This window comes from Miscanthus floridulus, chromosome 8 (assembly GCF_019320115.1).
Source record: "Miscanthus floridulus cultivar M001 chromosome 8, ASM1932011v1, whole genome shotgun sequence".
Taxonomy (NCBI): Eukaryota; Viridiplantae; Streptophyta; class Magnoliopsida; order Poales; family Poaceae; genus Miscanthus; species Miscanthus floridulus.
The window spans coordinates 162,563,816-162,585,264 of NC_089587.1; the positions used below are offsets into that span (position 1 = coordinate 162,563,816).

The 21,449-nt window shown below is 47.1% G+C and overlaps 3 protein-coding genes and 1 non-coding gene across 4 annotated transcripts; 3 read left to right on the forward strand and 1 right to left on the reverse strand.

Moving 5' to 3' along the window:
- The first annotated feature begins 10,625 nt into the window (after positions 1-10,625).
- On the forward strand, positions 10,626-14,023 carry LOC136473884 (uncharacterized). Its single transcript, XM_066471521.1, has 2 exons — positions 10,626-11,659; positions 13,430-14,023. Exons 1-2 carry the CDS (start codon positions 10,706-10,708, stop codon positions 13,553-13,555), a joined length of 1,080 nt encoding a protein of 359 aa, XP_066327618.1. The 5' UTR covers positions 10,626-10,705; the 3' UTR covers positions 13,556-14,023.
- Positions 14,024-14,967: 944 nt separating this feature from the next.
- On the reverse strand, positions 14,968-15,760 carry LOC136473885 (molybdopterin synthase sulfur carrier subunit-like). The gene is made up of 2 exons (XM_066471522.1): positions 15,612-15,760; positions 14,968-15,492 (listed from the first exon to the last, which is right to left on the reverse strand). Exons 1-2 carry the CDS (start codon positions 15,628-15,630, stop codon positions 15,179-15,181), a joined length of 333 nt encoding a protein of 110 aa, XP_066327619.1. The 5' UTR covers positions 15,631-15,760; the 3' UTR covers positions 14,968-15,178.
- Positions 15,761-15,776: 16 nt separating this feature from the next.
- On the forward strand, positions 15,777-15,858 carry TRNAS-AGA (transfer RNA serine (anticodon AGA)). Its single transcript has one exon. It is a non-coding gene; the product is annotated as a tRNA-Ser (tRNA).
- A 293-nt stretch (positions 15,859-16,151) lies between these two features.
- On the forward strand, positions 16,152-18,536 carry LOC136473886 (APO protein 3, mitochondrial-like). The gene is made up of 2 exons (XM_066471523.1): positions 16,152-17,330; positions 17,425-18,536. The coding sequence occupies exons 1-2, from the start codon at positions 16,918-16,920 to the stop codon at positions 18,293-18,295; spliced, it is 1,284 nt and encodes a 427-aa protein (XP_066327620.1). The 5' UTR covers positions 16,152-16,917; the 3' UTR covers positions 18,296-18,536.
- The last annotated feature ends 2,913 nt before the right edge of the window (positions 18,537-21,449 follow it).

Consider the following 21,449-nt stretch of genomic DNA (forward strand, 5'->3'; position numbering starts at 1 on the left):
ACATATATTTGCAACACAAATAGATCTTTTCCAATCTTCTTGATGAAAAAAGTGGTGTCAACCTTGCCCATTGTGAACCCTTTAGAGAGTAGGAAGTCCCTCAATCTCGCATACCATGCTCTAGGTGCTTACTTTAAGCCATACAATGCCTTCTTCAACTTGTATACATGGTTGGGCTTCTTGTCATCTTCAAAACCGGGAGGTCGCTCAACATATACTTCTTCATTGATGTAGCCATTGAGAAATGCACTCTTAACATCCATTTGATAGAGCTTGATATTGTGGGCACAAGCATAGGCTAGCAAGATTCTTATTGCTTCCAATCTAGCAACCGGGGCATATGTTTCTCCAAAGTCAAGACCTTCAACTTATGTATAGCCTTGTGCTACCAATCTTGCTTTGTTCCTTACTACTATCCCATCTTGATCTTGCTTGTTTCTAAAGACCCATTTGGTTCCAATCACATTGTGTCCCTTTGGTCTTTCTACCAACTCCCATACTTGATTTCTTGTGAAGTTATTCAATTCTTCATGCATAGCATTCACCCAATCAACATCCTTCAATGCTTCATCTATCTTCTTTGTTTCAATGGATGACACAAATGAGAAATGCTCACAAAATAAAGCCAATCTTGATCTAGTTTGCACACCTCTTGAAATATCACCAATGATAGTGTCCAATGGATGATCCCTTGCGATATTGGTTGGTTGGAGTATTGGAACTTGATTGCTTGCACTTGGATGATCATTGGGTTGAGATGATGTACTAGCCACTTGATCTTGTTCATTATCATGAGATCCACTTGTACTAGCTTGAGTTGTATCATCTTGCACATTTGAGTTAGAGAGCACTTGCACTTGATCATCTTCATCATCATTCACTTGCCTAGGCCTCAATTCACCAACATCCATGTTCATCATGGCATTTAAAAGTTGAATGCCTCTAACATCTTCCAAGTTCTCATTCTCTACTTGTGAACCCTTGGTTTCATCAAATTCAACATCATGAACTTCCTTAAGAGTACCACTATCCAAATTCCAAACTCTATATGCTTTGCTTGTAGTGGAATAACCAAGTAGGAATCCTTCATCACATTTCTTGTCAAACTTGCCCAATCTAGTGCCTTTCTTCAAGATATAGCAGTTGCAACCAAAGACCCGAAAATATGCAACGTTGGGCTTTCTACCATTCAAGAGCTCATATGGTGTCTTCTCTTTCAATCGGTGACAATAGAGGCGGTTGCTACAATAGCAAGCCGTGTTGATAGCTTCAGCCCAAAAAGATTGACTTACATTGTACTCACTAAGCATAGACCTTACCATATCAATAAGTGTTCTGTTCTTCCTCTCAACAAGTCCATTTGATTGTGGAGTGTACTTGGCCGAGAATTGATGTCTAATTCCAAATTCATTACACAACTCATCAATTCTAGTGTTCTTGAACTCACTACCATTGTCACTTCTAACTCTCTTGATGGTTGTTTCAAACTCATTGTGAATGCCTTTGACAAATGATTTGAATGTTGTAAATATATTACTTTTGTCCATTAGAAAGAATACCCATGTGTATCTAGTGTAGTCATCCACTATCACAAAGCCATATTTGTTTCCACCGATACTAGTGTATTGTGTTGGCCCAAACAAATCCATGTGCAATAACTCAAATGCTTTGCTAGTGCTCATCATGCTTTTCTTAGGATGGGTGTTTCCAACTTGTTTGTTGGCTTGACAAGAGCTACAAAGTTTATCCTTCTCAAACCCAACATCTTTCAAGCCTCTAACCAAGTCATGCTTAACCAATCTATTTAATTGTTTCATTCCAACATGACCAAGCCTTCTATGCCATAACCAACCCATGCTAGACTTAGTGAACAAGCATGTAGATAATTTAGATTCACTAGCATTGAAATCAACCAAGTATAGATTCTTATATCTAAATCCTTTGAAGATCAAATTAGAGCCATCTACACTTATGATCTCTATATCATCTACCCCAAATATGCATTTGAATCCAAGATCACACAATTGAGCCACGGATAGCAAATTGAAGTTCAAGTTCTCTACTAGCAACACATTGGATATGCTCATGTCATTGGATATTGCAATCTTACCAAGCCCTTTGACCTTGCCTTTGCCATTATCACCAAATGTGATACTATCATAACCATCATTGTCATTGGTGTTGATTGAGTTGAACATTCTTGCATCACCGGTCATGTGTTGAGTGCACCCACTATCAAGAACCCAATGCCTTCCTCCAGCTTTGTAATTAAGCTACAAAAGAAGATCAATTCTTTTTAGGTACCCAAACTTGCTTGGGTCCTTGAAGGTTAGTCACTAAGCTCTTTAGTACCCAAATGGCTTTCTTCTTTGAGCCCATCCATGGTTTACCAATGAACTTAGCCTTCACACCATTTGTACCCTTAGTAAGCATATAACATGAATCAAGCTTTATGAAGGATACATTAGCTTGTGATTTCTTGTTCATGCATTTTTGCTCTACATGACCAACTTGCTTGCAACAAGTGCAAAACCGACCATTGTTCTTCATAAAACTAGTCTTGTGAGGAGCAAAGGCCACCTTTCCTTTCTTGGGGGTATAGCCTAATCCCTCTTTGTAGAGAGAAGCTCTTTGGCTACCCAAGCACATAAGCAAGTGGTCCTCACCACCATAAGCTTTAGCCAAGGTGTGAGTGAGCTTATTGACCTCCTTCTTGAGGTTCTCATTCTCAACCACTAGTGAGGCATCACAAGTGAGACCATCACTACTAGATGAGGTGGAAGTGGAGGTGCTACAAGAAGGGTTAGTAGGAGCAACAATGATAGGCATAGATAGTGATTCATCAATTATATCACAAGTTAAACCTACATTGCAAGTTTCAACATGCTTTTTTTATTTTGCTCATCAAGCAAAGAGGAATGAGCCTTTTCAAGCTTTTTGTGAGCTTTGCCAAGCTTCTCATTGGCTTTCTCTAGCCTATCATGAGATGCATTGAGCTCATCAAAGGCTTGCTTAAGGTCTTTTAGTTCCTTATGCAAGTTTTTGCATTCCCTTCTCTTGATGTCAAAGTGTTCTCTAGCATCCTCTAGCATGTCAAATAATTCATCTTTAGTAGGTTCATCATTATCACTATCACTATCATGGTCATTTTCATTTTCATCATCATGTTCTTCATCGCTTTCATCATCACAAGATTGCACCTTAGTGGCCTTAGCCATGAAGCATGATGAAGATTCGAAGAGAGAAGGCTTCTCATTGATGGCAATGCTTGCAAGAACCTTCTTCTTGGTGGTCTTGTTATCATCACTATCATCATCATCATCACTTGAGAAAGCATCACTATCCCAAGTGACTACATATGAACCACCCTTCTTCTTCTTGAATGCCATCTTGTCCTTCTTCTCTTTCTTTTCCTTCTTGTCCTTCTTCTTGTTCTTCTTGTTGTCATCATCATTGTCGCTGTTGTATGGGCATTGAGCAACAAGATGATCTTTGTTTCCACATTTGAAGCACCTTCTTAACTCTTCCTTGTTCTTGGATGAAGACTTCTTTCTTCTAGCACGGTAGCCTTTCTTCACCATGAACTTGCCAAATCTCTTCACAAAGAGGGCCATCTTCTCATCATCATCATCATCCCAAGATTCATCTTCTTCACTTGATGTTTCTTGCTTAGCTTTGCACTTGGACGATGTGGCTTTGAATGCTATGCTCTTCTTCTTGTCATCCTTCTTTTCATCTTTCTTCTCCTTCTTCTCTTCCTTCTCATCATCATCTCTATATGTGTCATCGGTCATTATGTCCCCCAATACTTGGTTTGGTGTCATGGTGTCCAAAACGCTTCTCACTAGAATAGTGACCAATGTGCCAAATCTTGAGGGTAAGCATCTCAAGAACTTATGTGAGAAGTCCTTGTCCTTCACCTCTTCACCAAGTGCTTTAAGATCATTAACAAGCACTTGAAGCCTATGGAACATCTCCGGCACACTCTCATCTTCCTTCATCTTGAAGCTTGCAAACTTCTCTTTGAGGATGTATGCCTTTGCACCCTTCATGGCTTGAGTGCCCTCAAATGATTCTTCCAACTTCTTCCAAGCTTCATATGCCATCTCAATATTCTTGATTTGCTCAAATGTTCTTTCATCAATTGCATCATGAATAGCACTTAGAGCAATGTCATTGTTTTGGAGAAGCACTTCTTTGGCTGTGGTGGGATTCTCTGGATCACCAATCTCAATTTTGGTTTCTACCACCTTCCACACTTTTCTATTGATTGACTTGATATGTGTGGTCATCTTTGATTTCCAATACGGATAATTTGTGCCATTAAATTGGGGTGGCTTCTTGGTGTTGTTGATTTGAGCCATTTTTACATCGAAGGTTGTTAAGCCTCAAATCACGGTGACCTTGGCTCCGATACCAATTGAAAGGTCCTAATGGCTAGAGGGGGGGTGAATAGCCTAATAAAAATTTCTACAACAACACTTAACAAAATGGTTAGACAATTATGAGGCAAAGCAAGTGTTGCGCTAGCCTACTTAAAAAGCAAGCCACCTACCACAATTCTAGTTTAGGTAGTATCTATTCACACAATAGCTATGACACTACTCTATGTTAGTGTGCTCTCAAAGACTAACTAAAGAGCCACACCAACCAAGCAAGCAAGCTCTCACAACTAGCTACACTAAAGATCTTGACAACTAGTTTGCAGTAATATAAAGAGAGTGATCAAGAAGGTTATACCGCTGTGTAGATGAAAGAACCAATCAATCACAAGGATGAATAACAATGAAGACCAATCACCTCGGAATCAATGATGAACACAATGATTTTTTACCAAGGTTCACTTGCTTGCCGACAAGCTAGTCCTCGTTGTGGCGATTCACTTACTTGGAGGTTCACGCGCTAATTGGCTTCACATGCCAAACCCTCAATAGGGTGCCATACAACCAACACAAGATGAGGATCACACAAGCCACGAGCAATCCACTAGAGTACCTTTTGGCTCTCCGTCGGGAAAAGGTCAAGAACCCCTCACACTCACCACGATCGGAGCCGGAGACAATCACCAACCTCCGCTCGATGATCCTCGCTGCTCCAAGCCGTCTAGGTGGCGGCAACCACCAAGAGTAACAAGCGAATCCCGCAGCAAAATACGAATACCAAGTGCCTCTAGATGCAATCACTGAAGCAATGCACTTGGATTCTCTCCCAATCTCACAAAGATGATGAATCAATGATGGAGATGGGTGGGAGGGCTTTGGCTAAGCTCACAAGGTTGCTATGTCAATGTAAATGGCCAAAGGTGTGAGCTTCAACCAGCCATGGGGCTTAAATAGAAGCCCCATGAAATAGAGCCATTGTACTTCTTCACTGGGCACAACATGGGTTGACCGGATGCTCCGGTCATGTTGACCGGACGCTGGACCTCAGTGTCCGGTCGCCCGACGACAGCCACGTGTCCCGATCTCAATGGTCACTTGAGTTGACCGGATGCTGCGCTATAACTGACTGGATGCTCAGCCTCCAGCGTCTGGTCATTTCCAGTAAGGTTCTAGAAATGATTTTCTTTGACCGGACGCGTCCGGTCATGCTTGACCGGACCCTGCCAGCGTCCGATCACATAGTGACTTCTCTCTATGCTACCCGACAAGAGGACCGGACACACCTTGCCAGCGTCTGGTCACTGAGTGACCTAGCGTCCGGTCGTTTGACCGACGCCAGCATCTCTGCTGTTATAACTAACCGGACGAGCCGGTTCCACTAGGACCAGCGTCCGGTCACCTTGTGACTAGCAAGACTAACTCCTTTTCACCTCTAACTTCTTCACACTTGCTCAAATGTGCCAACCACCAAGTGTATCACCTTGTGCACATGTGTTAGCATATTTTCACAAACATTCTCAAGGGTGTTAGCATTCCACTAGATCCTAAATGCATATGCAATGAGTTAGAGCATCTAGTGGCACTTTGATAACCGCATTCCGATACGAGTTTCACTCCTCTTAATAGTATGGCTATCAAACATAAATGTGTTCACATTCTCTAAGTGTCTTGATCACCAAAACAAAATAACTCCTATGGTTTATACCTTTGCCTTAAGCTTTTTGTTTTTCTCTTTCTTCTTTCCAAGTCCGAGCACTTGATCATCATCATGGCATCCTCATTATCATGCTATGATCTTCATTTGCTTCACCACTTGGAATATGCTACCTATCTCATGATCACTTGATAAACTAGGTTAGCACTTAGGGTTTCATTAATTCACCAAAACCAAACTAGAGCTTTCAATAGTGCAGTGAGGACACCTAGCCAGCCGAGTCGACGTCCAGAGGTTCCAGAGACTGCAGCTCAGCAAGATGAGACCATCAGGAGCATAGCAGCTATAGAGGAAGAGGAGCTTGATGCTTAGCAGGAGGGAATTGTCCCGAGCGACCCTAGTGACAGCTCAGATGATGACTACCAGCCTATTCCTCAGATGCCTCCATGACGACATGACCATGAGGCAGGTAGCTCTAGTTCAACTCCACCTGCACTGCAGACAGACTCCGCTCTACTTGCCATACTTGAGCGGACGAGGCAAGATCAGGCTCCCCAGGCTTAGGAGACAGCTGCCACTTTTGCTCAGTTTCAGACTAGGCAGGATGAGTTCTAGCAACAGCAACAGGTGATCCAGCAGCAGCAGTAGGCTATACAGCAGTAGCTCCTCATGCAGTAGCAGCTCCTTGGATTTATGCAGCATGTTGTGATAGCTATTGGGGCTCCACTGCCACAGTATTCGCCCTAGCTAGGTCAGCCTGTCACCACTTCTATGACTCTAGCTTTACAGCCTAGTGGCCTTCAGAGTCAGGGACAGCCACTAGCATAGTTTGCTTTACCTACAGAGCAGGTGTCCTAGTGGTTTGCCTCACTAGTGCTAGCCCCACAGTTCACACCTCTTTAGATGGGTTTCACGCCAACTCAGACTTCCTCGCTGCTAGTGCTAGATACCTCAGTCTCTAGGAGCCTTGGAGCAACTTTCAGTGAGTTGACAGGGCAGCCTACTCCACCATATTTACATGTCCCAGGTCCTTCTATAGTTGCACCTATTACCGGGACTACAGAGACACTCCCTTCTTCTATTGCATCATCAGAGCCGCCTGCTTCAGTGATACCTGCATGGTCTATGGCCGCTCTAGTCCCTGATCCTACCTAGACTGCTTCAGCATCGCTTCCAGCTACATAGGGTCAGACAACTCAGAGCTCAGGGTCAGATGATGATGGCACACAGTTCCAGCTTGCTCCTCGTACCTCAGTGCCCAACTCGTACGCTGCAGCCCTGCCGACTGACCCTTAGGTTTTGGTGTTTGACGAAAAAGGGGGAGAGGGATCGAGTATGTTAGACTTAGGGGGAGCAACTACTTATCTAGGGGGAGCTTAGTATTCTATTATATTTGGTTTTTATGTGTGATACACTATTATGCATCATTGTGTTTACACTATTATGCATTCGTGTGTTTACTTTTATGCATCAAACTATATTTATGTGATAGTGATATCTATGTGATCGTGATATGTGACATGTGTGCTCTCTACTTTGAATCTTTTATATGTCATATCACTAGTGTTATGCTCATTTGCTTTGCTTCTGCGTTTTACTCCGATGCAAATGAGCTTTATTACTTGTACTCTTGCTTATTTCATATCTTTTGAGTATATCAGGTTGGCTTGGGTCATATAAGCTTGCCTAACTCTTTTGTTCTTATTGTCAAAAGCTTATATGAACCAAGCATGTTAAAAACCTCAACTCTTTCACATACTCGAGGTGGTATTGTCATCAATCACCAAAAAGGGGAGATTGAAAGCATCTAGGCCCCTAGTTGGGTTTTAGTGATTAATGATAATACGTGATTACTATGACTAATATGTGTTTTATAGAGGCAATTAAGTTAGGTCATGGTAATGGAGATCGATTGGGCTATCATGGTGGTCATGGCCCTACGATGGAAATCGTTTCAGTTTTCAAAGGATGAACGACAAGGTTAAGGATGGACTAGTTCTAAGTGTCGATTGGAGTGGAAGAGACACTTAGAGTAGTTTAGGACTTTATTTTTCCTTTGGCTGTACTATTAAGAGGGTATGAACGGATAGCTTGACCTAGGTGAGTCTAGTGAGTTAGGTGTGGTGCACACTTACTAAACCTAGCACTAGGTAGCTCCTAAAAAGCCCTTAGATCTATTAGAGCAAACTTTATTCACACATGATCGAGAGTTGGAAGTGAATGGAGGATCAAATACTGACCGGACGCTGGCGCAGAGTCCGGTCAGTTCATTTGATCAAGGTGAAATCGTCTGGTATGACCGGACGCTGAGAGATGAAGTGACCGGACGCTGAGTCCCAGCATCCGGTCGACTACAGTAAGGTTCTAGAGAGAGAAACTCACGACCGGACGTGTCTAGTCAGTGTTGACCGGACGCTGAGTTCCAGCATTCGGTCGACTCTAGTAAGATTCTAGAGAGGGAAAATCACAACCGGATGTGTCCGGTCACGTCTTAAACACTAGAGTTCAGGGAGAACTGACTAGAGCGTCCGGTCAACATGACCGGAGCGTCCGATTACCCCACAGAGGCACATAACGGTTCGTTTTTCAGCCATGGTTATAAATACTTCCTCCATTCGTATGTGGGGGTACTTTTGCTCATTCCAATAGCTGAGAAACACCTTTGAGAATGTCAAGAAGAGCAAGGTCCTAGTGAGGTGATTGAGATTTGAGAATCCCGAAGAGAGCCCTCATTAGTGAGATCAAGAGTAGCAAAGTGTGCATCCACCTTTCTCATTAGGCTTGTTATGGTCAAGTGAGAGTTCGTGCTTGTTATTCTTGGTGATCGCCAGACGGCTTGGTAGTGATTGGGAGTTTGATGATCATCCGGCGGAGCTTGTGGATGACCCAACTCAAGTTATGAGCGGTTGTGGGTGATTTACCGCAACGGAGTGTCGAAGAATCAACCCGTAGAGAGCACTTGATCCTTGCGTGGATCAGGGGGAGCTACACCTTTGCGCAGGTGCTCCAACAAGGACTAGTGGGGAGTGATGACTCTCCGATACCTCGATAAAACATCGCCGCATTCCTCCTTCTCTATTTATTTTGAGCATTTAGTTTGAGCAATTCAATTCTTGTCATTTATATTCATAGAATTACCATGCTAGAGTAGGATTGGAACATAGGTTGCTAAACTTTTGTGCGGTAGATCAATAGATACACTTTCTAGGCACAAGGGGTTAATTGGGCTAACCATAGGACTTAATTATTGCAAAAAAAATTTAGAATTAGCCCGACATCTTGATCCTTTCGCCAACTAATAGCAGCTAATATTAGCTATGAGGTGTTAGCCAGCTAATTAGTGGCAGCTAATGGATCCAAACATGATCTTAATAGCTGCTTATAGTGTACTGCCTTCGTTTCAAATTGTAAGTCGTTCTAGCTTTCTAATATAGCTTTTACTACACATCTAAATATATTGTGTTCGGTCTGCAAAAAATATAAATCTCACTTCCCGTAGATTAATCATGAGAATATATTTTCATAATGAACCTAATTGAAGATCTAACGTAGATAATATCTTATAAACTTAGTCAAATTTAAGATTTTTTAACTCCTCGTAAAACGAGATTACATTTTTTTAGGGTGGGGGGAGTATGTATTAAAAAAGCAACTTGGAACAGATGGAGTGTAACTTATCGTCTATTTTTAACTATTCAACCACCTAGCTTATAAAAAACTATTAGCTAACTTCCTCCGATTATTATAGCTAACAAAAAAAGAATTAGTTCATCTAATCATCGCCCTATTCGCTTGACTTATAAGCCGTACTTTTTCAGCCAACGAACAATATTTTTCTCTTATAATAAATCAGTCAACAATACTTTCAGCCATGACTTATCAGCCAAGCGAATGAGACAATAGCTCAATCTATCAAAATTATTAAGAAAATATACTAGTACTTCTTTTGTTCTTAACTGCGGCTTTTCTAGGTACATAAAACATCTCGGAGGGAGTACTTATAGCTACGTCATTCAACGCTGCGTGGCTGTCGGGTCCTCATCGGGAGAGCGCCACATGTCCACAAGGATATACCACGTCGGCGCTGCGGTGGTGTCTTGGAGAGCCAACGTTAGGTATTTTTTTCCTCGGCGAAAACTCTGCCCCACGAGAACCGAGCGGGGGCTCGGTTGTTCGGCTGAGCAGGGGCTCAGGCTGCCCGCCCGCGGTTCGAGCGCTGGCTCCCGCGCGGCGCCTCACCTTCTTTCTTAAGAGTATTCTGGAGACTCCCCCGTGCTTTAAAAAAAAAAACTCTGCCCCACTGCGCTGGGAGGGATTTTCCATACACTCGATGACAACCGGGTCCCAACGCAGAGCACACTTGGAGGACCCACTCCATACTCAGGCCAATGGGCTCCGCTGCGTGAGCGTAGTCGCGCGCTTTTTTCTCGCTATCCGACACGCGGGGCTTCTTGCTACGTGTCCCGCCTGGCCCTCCCCCACTCAGCCTTTTTCTCGCCCACACCCTTCTGGTCTATGCCGGCTGGGTCCCGCCAGCGCTGGGTCCCACATGCCTGCCTCCTCTCCGCCTCGGCTCTCCCCCACACCGCCGTTCCCCTCCCTTGTCCCTCCCCCCCCCCTTCCCTTTCCTTCCCGGAAGAGACGGGCAGACGGCAGAGCCACCACGGCCATGGAGGACGCCGCCTCGGAGATCAGCGACTGGGAGGTGCTCTCTGCCACCTCCGCCTGCGGGGGTGGCGGCGACGACGATGAGGTATTAATCGTCTCCGGCGGGGGCGGCGACGTCGTCCTCGACCACTTCGCCCTCACCCCCGACCCCGCAGCCGCCTGCCCCGGCGACGGCGAGGGCTCGCGGCCGGTCCCCGGGGGCGCCTGGCAAGGGTTAGAATTATTGGATGGATTCGATCCGATTCCGGAATCAAGTTTCAGCCTCGCAGCTGGTGTTAGGAGCCAGCAGCCGCCGATAGGCGGCGTCGATAACGCCCGCGAAGAAGTCTCGATTCTTCAAGCCACCCTGGCGCGCGGTGCGACCCGTAGCGCAGACGGGAATCAAGCGGAGGAGGTGGTAGACGGCGAGATTGAGCAGGAGAGTAATTCCGTGATTAGTCTCGGTGAATTGTGCCCGGTGCTGCAGCCGACGCATCATGGCGTGGGAGAAACTCTGGATTCTGATGCAGCTACACCTACAGGTGCCTTGCTCCAAAGTGAGGTATCGGAGAGTCCCCTTGTGCAATTGGATGATGGAGGAATTGGTGCGGGTGTAGAAAGCTCATGCCTTGAGGATGCTGTGTCAAGTGATGGGATTCATGGTGAACAGCAGGAGCAGGAGCAAGGGAGCAACGCTAATGCTGCCACTGGTTGCGATGAACCAGATGGAGAGGCCAAGGATGGTGCTTTGCCGCTGGCTCACACGCCAGGTACTGAAGAGGGAGAGAAGCAATTTGTTGTCTGGTGGAGGCTGCCGCTCAGGCTGCTGCACTACTGTGCCTGGAAGGTGAAGCCGGTGTGGTCCTTCTCCATCGCCGCTGCATTTCTCGGCCTGGTTGTGCTGGGGAGGAGGATGTACAGGATGAAGCGCAAGGCAAAGGGCTTACCTCAGATTAAGATTGCGTTTGATGATAAGGTAAACTCTTTGCTACTTACTGTTGATGTTGCTATATTAGAACCTGATTCTTACTGTGGTTTAGTCCAGGACAACACATAAGTAGCAATAGCATATATAGCTGATAGGAAGAGTGGAAGACTTAATTGGTTCATGAAATAGTTTATTTGGTGGAGATGATTTGTTATGAGAATTGATGGATGAAGTATGATCAATACCGAGTCATTAACTTGAAACATCACAGCCTGTGGATATAATATTCAGGCACAAGTATCAAGGAAAACAAGATAATTGTGAATCATAATTTACATTTATGCTGTAAAAGTGATAGCAACCTGTATTCTTTGCAACTTTTTCATGAACGTTGATTTGCATGGTCTTATGGATGAACTTGCTTCCAAATTGGGTGTGAGGTGACAAGAGTTTAAGCATAATAGCACAGAATTATTGGCACGGTAACATAATGAGCAATTAATGAATGGTAGAGTTTTGCTAAATCATTTTGAAGGGTGAAATAATGCAGTATATATGCATGGAGTTTTTTTGCCATTATATTGGCAGTGGGTTTAGATAATTTCCGAAAATTCAGCACTCTATAGGGGATCGTTGTCTTATGGGATCTATAACTGTTTGCTATGATCATGTCTCTGGGGTTTTGCAATATTATTTTTCCTGCTCTAACTATGGGTATGGGAAACATCTCCTCTCGTGCTACCACTGGCAGCCTTCACACTTCACTTGGAGAAGGTGGATTCATTAGTTACGTTCGGTTTCTCACGCTGGTCTCAAAATCAGTTTTTTTTTCCAGATTTTGTCATGACCAACCCCAATTTGGCTAATGCATAATATGATCATAACTGCTACCCAGTGAGGCAGTATCCCTCATGTAGGGGGGATGTATTAAGAGGCACCTGCCAGTGTGTTTGACTATGGCTGACGGAAATTGGTATTATATCTTCCGTTAAATGACACTGAATTAGGGTTGTGTTTAGTCATTAGTATGTTTTGGCAAGCCAGGACCAAAGATTAAATATTTTGTCATACTTCAATTTGGATACCGAAGGGCGGGCCTGGTGCAAGCGGTAGAGTCTTACCGCCTGTGACCGGAAGGTCCCGGGTTCGAGTCGCGGTCTCCTCGCATTGCACAGGCGAGGGTAAGGCCTGCCACTGACACCCTTCCCCAGACCCCGCACAGAGCGGGAGCTCTCTGCACTGGGTACGCCCACTTCAATTTGGATACCATCATACCATAGCTTTTTTTGGCTCCCTTCTTTCCAGAATGGAAGTCATGGCTCACTATAGCTAAGTTGAGGCATGTTGATTGATGATTGCTGTCCATATGGAAGTTAAGAGGATAACAATAGTACCTGCTCTACTGCCCAAAGTGTTCACACCCAGAAACCCCAAAATGCACAGTCCAATTATCATGGAGAAGCCAGGGATATCAATTGCACCTCGCTGTTCATTTTCAAATAGATGTAACACCATTTTCAGGTGGGAAAGAACACCAGGGTACAATTATTGTGAACCATAGAAAACAAGCTAGTAAAATGACTTGTGGCTAGGCACTCACTTTCTGCATTTAAGATGACAAGGTAGCAAAATGACTTGTGGCTATGCAGTGTGTGTTCACTCGCTTCCTGCATTCCTCTAAACGATGAGTCAGTGGTCATAGTTGATAGCGTTTTATTGTGTTGACATCATTAGATTTCGATCAGGAGGTACAGCTCATGACCATACTTGTCTTTCCAGGAAGTGTCTAACCATGTTTTCCTTGGTGTGAAAATGCAGAGGGCCTCCCAGTTTGCTGATCGCGCGGCACGTCTCAACGAAGCCTTCCTGGTAGCGAGACATGTTCCTATGCTAAGAACATCATCTGGTGCTACGCTTCCATGGTCAATGGTTCATGACAGATGAGTGAAGCTGCTCAAAGTTCCATAAGAAGTTTCCCACAAGCAACCATTCTGGATGATGAACATCAGTACGAGCATCCGAATTGGCTTTGCCTATACCTTTTGTTTTAGATGACGCATCAAGGAGGATGCCAATGTTGATGTCCGTGGTCTCTCTTTATCTTCTTTTTTTCTTCCTTTAGTTTTTCTTTCTTTTTTGAGGAACTGCTTCTTGTGCTCCAGGTTTTCATTTTTTTTAGTCCATGGTCAGTGGTGGTCTCCTAAAATTTACCATTCGTACATACATGTTTTTTTTTGTTGTTAATTTGGATGCTAGTGTGCTCAGTTTTCATGTGCTCTCTTTTGCCATTATCGCCTTCTTGTGTACTTCTCACACTCATGTACAGTGTACACTGATGATGATGATGATGATGTTGGCTTGTGGGCCCAATCTTCAACCTCAATGCCAAAACAGTTATATCCTCTACATCTAGTTCTAGCGGGAGTGGGTGTCTGCAGCCATGCATTCAGTATGCTGCAGCTTGAAAGCTTATCAGTGTTGGTTGATCTCAGCCGGTTCACGGTCCTACTGAGTGCGCAAGGTTTTCGGTATGCTGCAGCTTGAATGCCTCCAGTGTTGTCTGATCAGAAGATCTGTGTTGCTCCCCTGTTGTCTGTTACTATGCACATCACAGATCCTCTGGGTGCGCAAGGTTTCAGAGGGTTAAGAAAGCCAGGTTTGGTGCCCGTAACAGAGTTCTGAACTGAAAATTTTGGTTTAGAGGGAGCAGAACTGAGCAGCCCTTGGTCGATCCTGACCATTCCGATAATTGAAGAACAGAGTTTTTTTAACCCCAAGCATTGTCCTCTTGGCTTTAACAGTGCCAGCTCTGAAGTAAATGATTTCGATAGCGGCTGCATTTCCTACCTATGGTAGCTAGTTCCATGACGCCATTGGGTATGGAACACCACTTCTGTAGGACCGTAAAGCAGAAGAAAAAAAAATGCAGAACTTTTTTAGTAATCAGGAGCTATACTAGTCAAGAGAAGAGGGCAGCATCAGTGACATGAACACCAATTTTCTTTACCTTTTTCCTGCAAAGACGATAGTAATTTCCTTGATTTATCTTTTTGAGCCGTTTCTAATTTTCCTGAAGGATTTGTTTGGATTGTATCTCCAGGATTAGCTAGCGAACGAGTTTTTTCATTGTGAACCATTTGAAAGGAGAATTTTTAGTACGGCTTACCTTATAATCCGCACTATTTAGCTTATTTTTTCAGCCGGAACAGTATTTTTCTCCCACAACAATTCAACCAGAACAGTGTTTTTCAGACCATTCAGCCGAGTTTGTTCAGCCAGTCGAACGGGGCCATCGGTGTCTATCAGTGATCAGTGGTGAGCGAGTAACACATTTATCAACATACAAGCCAGTGGCATTCATTTCATCCATTCTTTCACAACAAATATTATTGATCAATGTGAACAAAATTGTAATCAAGAACAAGAGATTATTTCATCGAGCATATAATTTCAATCATTTGTGGTAACAAGGAAGAAGGGAGAGGAACATTTCAACTCTCTGTTTTTTTTCCAATGATTTATGTGTTTATATCTTTTCACCTCCACACAAGTCGGTCGTGATTAGCGTCAGCCGCCACTGATGGGCGGTATGACAGCGAGCTCGTCGCCATGGGCGACGGCGGTGGACTCGGCCGCATACTCCTCGTTGAGCGCGAGCACGACGGAGCCCCGGATCTCCTCCAGCTTGGGGAACCGGGCCAGGACCCGGGCGAGGCACTCCCCCGCGGTGCTCCCCGGCGGCACCTCCACCGCCGAATCCGCCACGCCCGTCAGGTCCCGCGCGCGGGCGAAGAAGAGCACCTTCACCGTCGCCGCGGCTGGCGCTGCCTGTTCTTCGGCCGCGGCGGCGGGCATCTCCTCCTCCTCCTCCGGAGCGGCATCTGGGAGCAGCAATAGGGGATGAGATGAGCGGGTGATTCACATCAGGTGGGGATAAGATTGATCGGTGATGATTCGTGCTAGGGCCTGCGGCGTAGAAGCGACGCGATCGGCAGGTTACCTTTGGGATTCTTCGCCATCGCCGGAGGAAAGGAAGCGGCTGGCTGCTGTGGTGCCGGCTGGAGACTTATTCCGGAGTCAGAGGACGATGCAAAAAGCGAGACGGCTTCGTTGTTACGTAGCAATTTCAGTAACAAGTAAATTGGTGTTGAAATTCAGCACGCAAGTGGTCGTGCCGGAGTGGTTATCGGGCATGACTAGAAATCATGTGGGCTTTGCCCGCGCAGGTTCGAATCCTGCCGACCACGTTTTTGATTGTTTTTTTTTTTTGGTATTTTTCTCGGAAAAGCCGATGGCCGTAGTTCACGCAAATGTGTTCAAACTCTCGCGACCTTGTATTCATCAGTCTCAAAATCAATCAATGGAGCTCACTGATTTGAGCATCTTATTCCAACCACCACTCCGTGCCACTTCCATAGTTGATGGTTTTTTTTAGGGAACTTCCATAGTTGATGGTTGTTATCTACTTATCATTCGCATCCTTCCAGTTCCACAGCTATAAGAATTAGAATAGAAAACAAAACTAACAACGACTCGAGGTTGCCGTTCAGCGGCCTCTCCTAGCCGCCCGCCGCTATCCATAGGCGGACCCCCCACTCCGGCAGTCCCTCGGCCGGCGACCGCCCGAGGCCCCGAGCGGTGACCGGAGGTGGAAGATGCATCGGGCTCCCGAGGCCCGGAGCGAGGGGCACAGCGGCGCATGACTCCGTCTGGCCAGGCCCAGTGGCGGAATGGCCCATCTCGCTAACTGGACCTTAGGGCAAGCAGAGCAGGGCCACAGGCCACAGGCCACGACGCTCGACTGTCCCCACCCACGGAGTCGGGCGCTTGGCAGCGGGGGCGGCGCTCCAAGGGGACAAGGCCGCAAGGCGGAAGGTGGGCGGTCGCAGGTCGGCACGGGCACGCGGCCCCGCGGCGGCTGCCAGCATCTCGCTCCCCCTCTCAGGTCCCATCGCGTAGCTGATCGGCAGGCTGCCAGCAGCCGCGGCCCGCGGGAGAGTGGAGACGGCCGGTCCCGGTCGGCAGCGAGCAGCAGAAGCCGCGGCTCGGCGGCTGGCCGGCTGCATCCGGCGGCCGCGCGCCTGCGCCGCTGCGGTCCGCCCTACCTGAAATGTTTGGCTGGGTCCGTCACTGCCGCTATCGTTGGCAGCTTGACGAAAACTGAGCTCGGCCGCGCCTGCCTCTGCCCTTACGCGCGGCTGCCGAACGCTGCTCGCGTGAGCGTGTTCCCCCACTGCGCGGTCGCGCCCGTCAGGTGCTTGACAGAATGCCGTTTCAGCCCTAGCGCCGCCGCGCACGTCTGACAGATGCAGGGTTCCCTCGGCGTCCGATCCAGAGCGCCGAGCGCGTCACTGCGTGTTCTCTTCCCGCGGCAGCTAACCGCGAGGGCGAGATGGCTGCAGGGCGGCGGCGGGCGGACAGGGGCTTCGGAGGAGGACGAGGCGGCGGTCCCGTACGTCGACGTGCCTCGGCCGGGCAGGAAGTGGGAGCGGAAGCCGTACGTGACGCCGATGAAAGTGCTCATCCGGCGGGCCAAGGAGGAGAGGCAGGCCCGCCGGGAGAACCCGTGCCGCGTGCTCGAGCACCCGCCCGACAACGGCCTTGTCGTGCCGCACCTCGTCGACGTCGCCCGCCGCGTGCACGCCGCGAGGGAGGGGCTCCTCGGCGGCCTGACCAGGCTCGTCGAGGGCGAGGGCGCCATCCCGGTGAAGCGATGCAGGTGAGGGACACTCTGCTCGGAAGCGCCATGGCTCACGAAATCAGTCAGCAGTGATGGAATTATGGCATGATGAATGAAATAATGCTGTTGCCAGGTTTTGCCCGGAGGTGCACATCGGCCGCGTTGGGCACGAGATCAGGACGTGCGAGGGGCGTAACAGCGGCGCGAGGAACTCCCTGCACGTGTGGCGGCCGGGGACCGTGCGGGACGTCGTCGGCTTCCCCTACTGCTACCACCTGTTCGACCGCGTCGGGAAGCCCAGAGTCGTGCACAAGGAGAAGTACGACGTGCCGAGGCTCCCAGCGATCCTGGAGCTCTGCATCCAGGCCGGCGTCGACGTCCAGCGCTACCCGACCAAGCGGCGCACCAGGCCAGTCTACTCCATTGAAGGCAGGATCGTGGACTTTGAGCCGGACGACGAAGCAGCTGGGACGTTACCTGAACCGCCAGCGTGCACACCATCGTTGTCCACAGCTGCGCCAACCATAATAAGTTCAACTTCTCCTGATGTTAGCGAAGAAGAGGAAAAGGAGGAGATCACCGTGACTGAGCTTGCGTCGAGGACACTGCAATCGTGGCTGGACATGAGGTCCGGCGCGGCGAGGCTGATGAAGAAGTATAGCGTGCACACCTGCGGCTACTGCCCTGAAGTGCAGGTCGGTCCCAAGGGGCACAAGGTGCGGATGTGCAGGGCCACCAAGCACCAGCAGCGGGACGGACAGCACGCGTGGCAGGAGGCCACGGTGGACGACCTCGTCCCGCCCAACTACGTGTGGCACGTCGTGGACCCCGCCGGCGACGAGGCACCGCCATTGGCCAACGAGCTCAAGCGGTACTACGGCAAGGCCCCTGCGGTGGTGGAGCTGTGCGTGCAGGCTGGCGCGCCCGTGCCCGCGGAGTACCGGAGCATGATGCGGCTCGACGTCGTGCCGCCAGCGCGCGACGAGTACGACCTCGTCGCTTGAGGCTGTCGCGCGTTGTGTGGCCTTGTTCGTTTCGTTGATTGCGGATGATCTGATCTCCCGTGTGCTTGAAATGTGAGAAGTCCGGCCGGGTTTGAATTGTGAGAATGAGGGGTTGTTGTATTGTGTGTCAAACGAACAGTTTGCATATGTATTTAGATGAACGCTGTCACGATGCAGAACAAATTTCTTGATGCTTTCCTGACACTCTTGGGCACAGTGACGAATCCAGAAAAAAATTTAGGGGCTGAACAAAAGAATATAGACTTTTTTATCTTCTCTTAACCTTAGCCCCTCCTACCTAATACATGTATGCATAAAATTTTAAGAGATGGCTTAGGGAAACTTCAAGTGCTCAGGATCGGTAGGGGGCTGAAGCCCCCCTAGCCCCACCGCTGGATTCGTCCATGCTTGGGCAGCTTACTCTTCGATGCGGCTGTAATTGTAACTTGCTTCCTGTTTGTTGCTGATGAGGCTGCTCAAATGGCCATTTTTTGAAAAGAGAAAAATTCATGGACGGTCCTTGAACTTGTCGTGGGATGTCATCCAGCTTCCTATACTATTAAAGTGCTATTTCTGGGTCCATGAACTTGGCTTCGGGTCTCATCTAGGTCTAAACAGGTTCTAGTCTGCTCTGGATGTTGATGTGGCACGCCGCATGTGGGGCCCACATATTAGGTGGAATATATTAATTTTTTTTGTTCTTGTCATTTTTTCTCCTCCTCGCAGCTTGCGCCGTAGAGAGAAAGAACGAGAGCGGACAACTGTCTATGGGGCGTGGACCGAGGACGCCTGCGCTGGGCACACAGAACGGCATTGGCCAAGCTTGGACCATGCCGGTCCAAGGGTTGATGCTAGGGGCCCAGGCGGGCGGGCCATGGGGCGCGGAGAAGGAACCGCGGGGCGGTTGGTTGTAGCCGCGACCTTGTGTGGTTTTGGTAATTGAGTGACAATTCTAGGTGGACTAATTGTGTTTATGTGAGATACACAGGTGATTAGTCCACAAGTACATGTGTGTGAGCAACATATGCCGTGAAGGTGAAAATGGTTGGAGATGTTGCAAAGCTCACACATGTAATGATGAAGGAACTTATTGCACATGAGACATGACATTGAGTCATGTGATCAAGGTGGAGAAGATCAAGACAAGACTTGGCTTGATAGACCGGTTGCAAGCGTGAAGGACAAGTCGGAGGTTTTGGAGCGATGGACCGCATGGCGGTGAAGCTTGAGCAAGACTTGGCGTCGATGGACGAAGGCAACGGTGAAAAGCAAGTGAAGTCAAGATCGATGAACCAATATGATCACGTGATGATATGAAGTGGATCATATCATTGTTGATCATGTTGGTGCATGTGTTGCATTGACATTGGAGGAGATGGAATGGAATGCGCAAGGCAAAGGTATAACATATGGCATTTCATTTCACCGGTCATAGGTGTGTAGAGAAGTTGATGACCAGGTTTAGGACAGATAGTCGTACTATCAAAAGGGGCAAACTTGTTTGCATATCGGTCATCTAGTGCCACTCGAGTGATCTAACTTTGCATCATCGCTAGGATCGAGTGGCGTGGCAAGTTGAGTGACTAATCCTTTGAAAAATATTTGTGAAAAGCTAACACACATACACATGGTGGTGCACACTTGGTGGTGTTGGCACATTTGCAAAGGAAAAGAAGTGATTCCAATTCATTACTCTAATAGCAATGTGAAGTCCAATTGTAGTCTTGGCTAGACTGATAGATTTAATTCCACACTTATTTCGGTTAGCCGACGCGATTAAGTTTTAGAAACGACTATTCACCCCCCACCTCTAGTCACCATCTCGACCTTACAACCACGCCCGTGGCCACGACCAGGACCCCCGTGTTGATCACCGCGAGGCGGGGCGCCGTGGCCAGTTGCTGGAGACTGGGAAGCAGGTGGCGTGGTGCTGGAGCTGCCATCGCCGGTGGATGGAGTGGGTGACCTAGAACCGCCGGAGTTGGAACCGCCGGAGGCGATGAGGGCATGCTGAGCGGCAGTCTTGGCGTGCTCAGGGTCGTATTGCTATTTGTGGCAGAACAGCCTAATCTAATGCCTCTCAAAAGTACTTGTTTTCCATTAGACCCTAAGTACTCAAGGGAGGACACCAAATTACGCAGTTCCGTCGAGCACACCCCAAGAAAGAACCCGAAAATCCACATTTTTTATCAGGATCACAAATGAGAGAATAAAGCTTACATCATTATTAACCATTTCTTACATCACTTTTCATGTAACATCATAGTATAATATTTATTGTTATAATAGCAGAATATGAACATGTTATCAGAGTTATGAAGAATTTAATTTGACAGCGGAATATAAACATGTGATCGGAGTTACAGCGAAAATAAATATCTATTCATGACATGATTAAGCATTGATATATAAACTTTGACAACAAATTATAAAACCTTTATTTATAAAAATATTTAGTGAGGGTTATAAATAAAACTATGATCGCAGCGTAAAGGAATCCTCTCTGAGCCCACCAGGAGAAATCCATATCCAAGAGTCAGCTCTAGCATCCGCCTGTCACTTGCAACAGGAGAAAATAAAACCCTGAGTACTTAATTATACTTAGCAAGACTTATCCGATAGGAGGAAAGAAAAGACTCCAAGGATATGCAAGGCTATCTGGCTTGTAGGTTTATTGCATCTGCAGGAAGCATTACTAAGCGTGCGTCCTGATATTCAATTTTATTAGCAGTCAGCATTAGCTCATTAACCAATCATTCTATGTAAGCACATGTGCTACTTTCAAGTAGGTGGTAAGCAATCAGAATTATTTTACCATCTTTCATCTTTCGGTTCTTACTACGATGCTAGATTGTAGACAAGTCGTACCGGATCGCCCGGCAATTCGTGAAATCAATGTGCCCAGTTGGGTACCTCGAAACACACGCCCCACTTATACTCCAGGCACAAGCAGGACCAACCCACTACTCTCTTGTCATGGGGTCCAGGTTTCCGTCCAAACTTAGACTCCAAGCCCTCGCTCCTGAGTCCTGGACTCAGTGCGGTGCTTAGACCTCCAACATCTCCGCCTCCAATTAGTCAGTCCGGAAAGAGCCAAAACCCACGACAAGAGAGCAACAAGCCTTCACTGCGCCCATATACAAGTTTGTGCTCG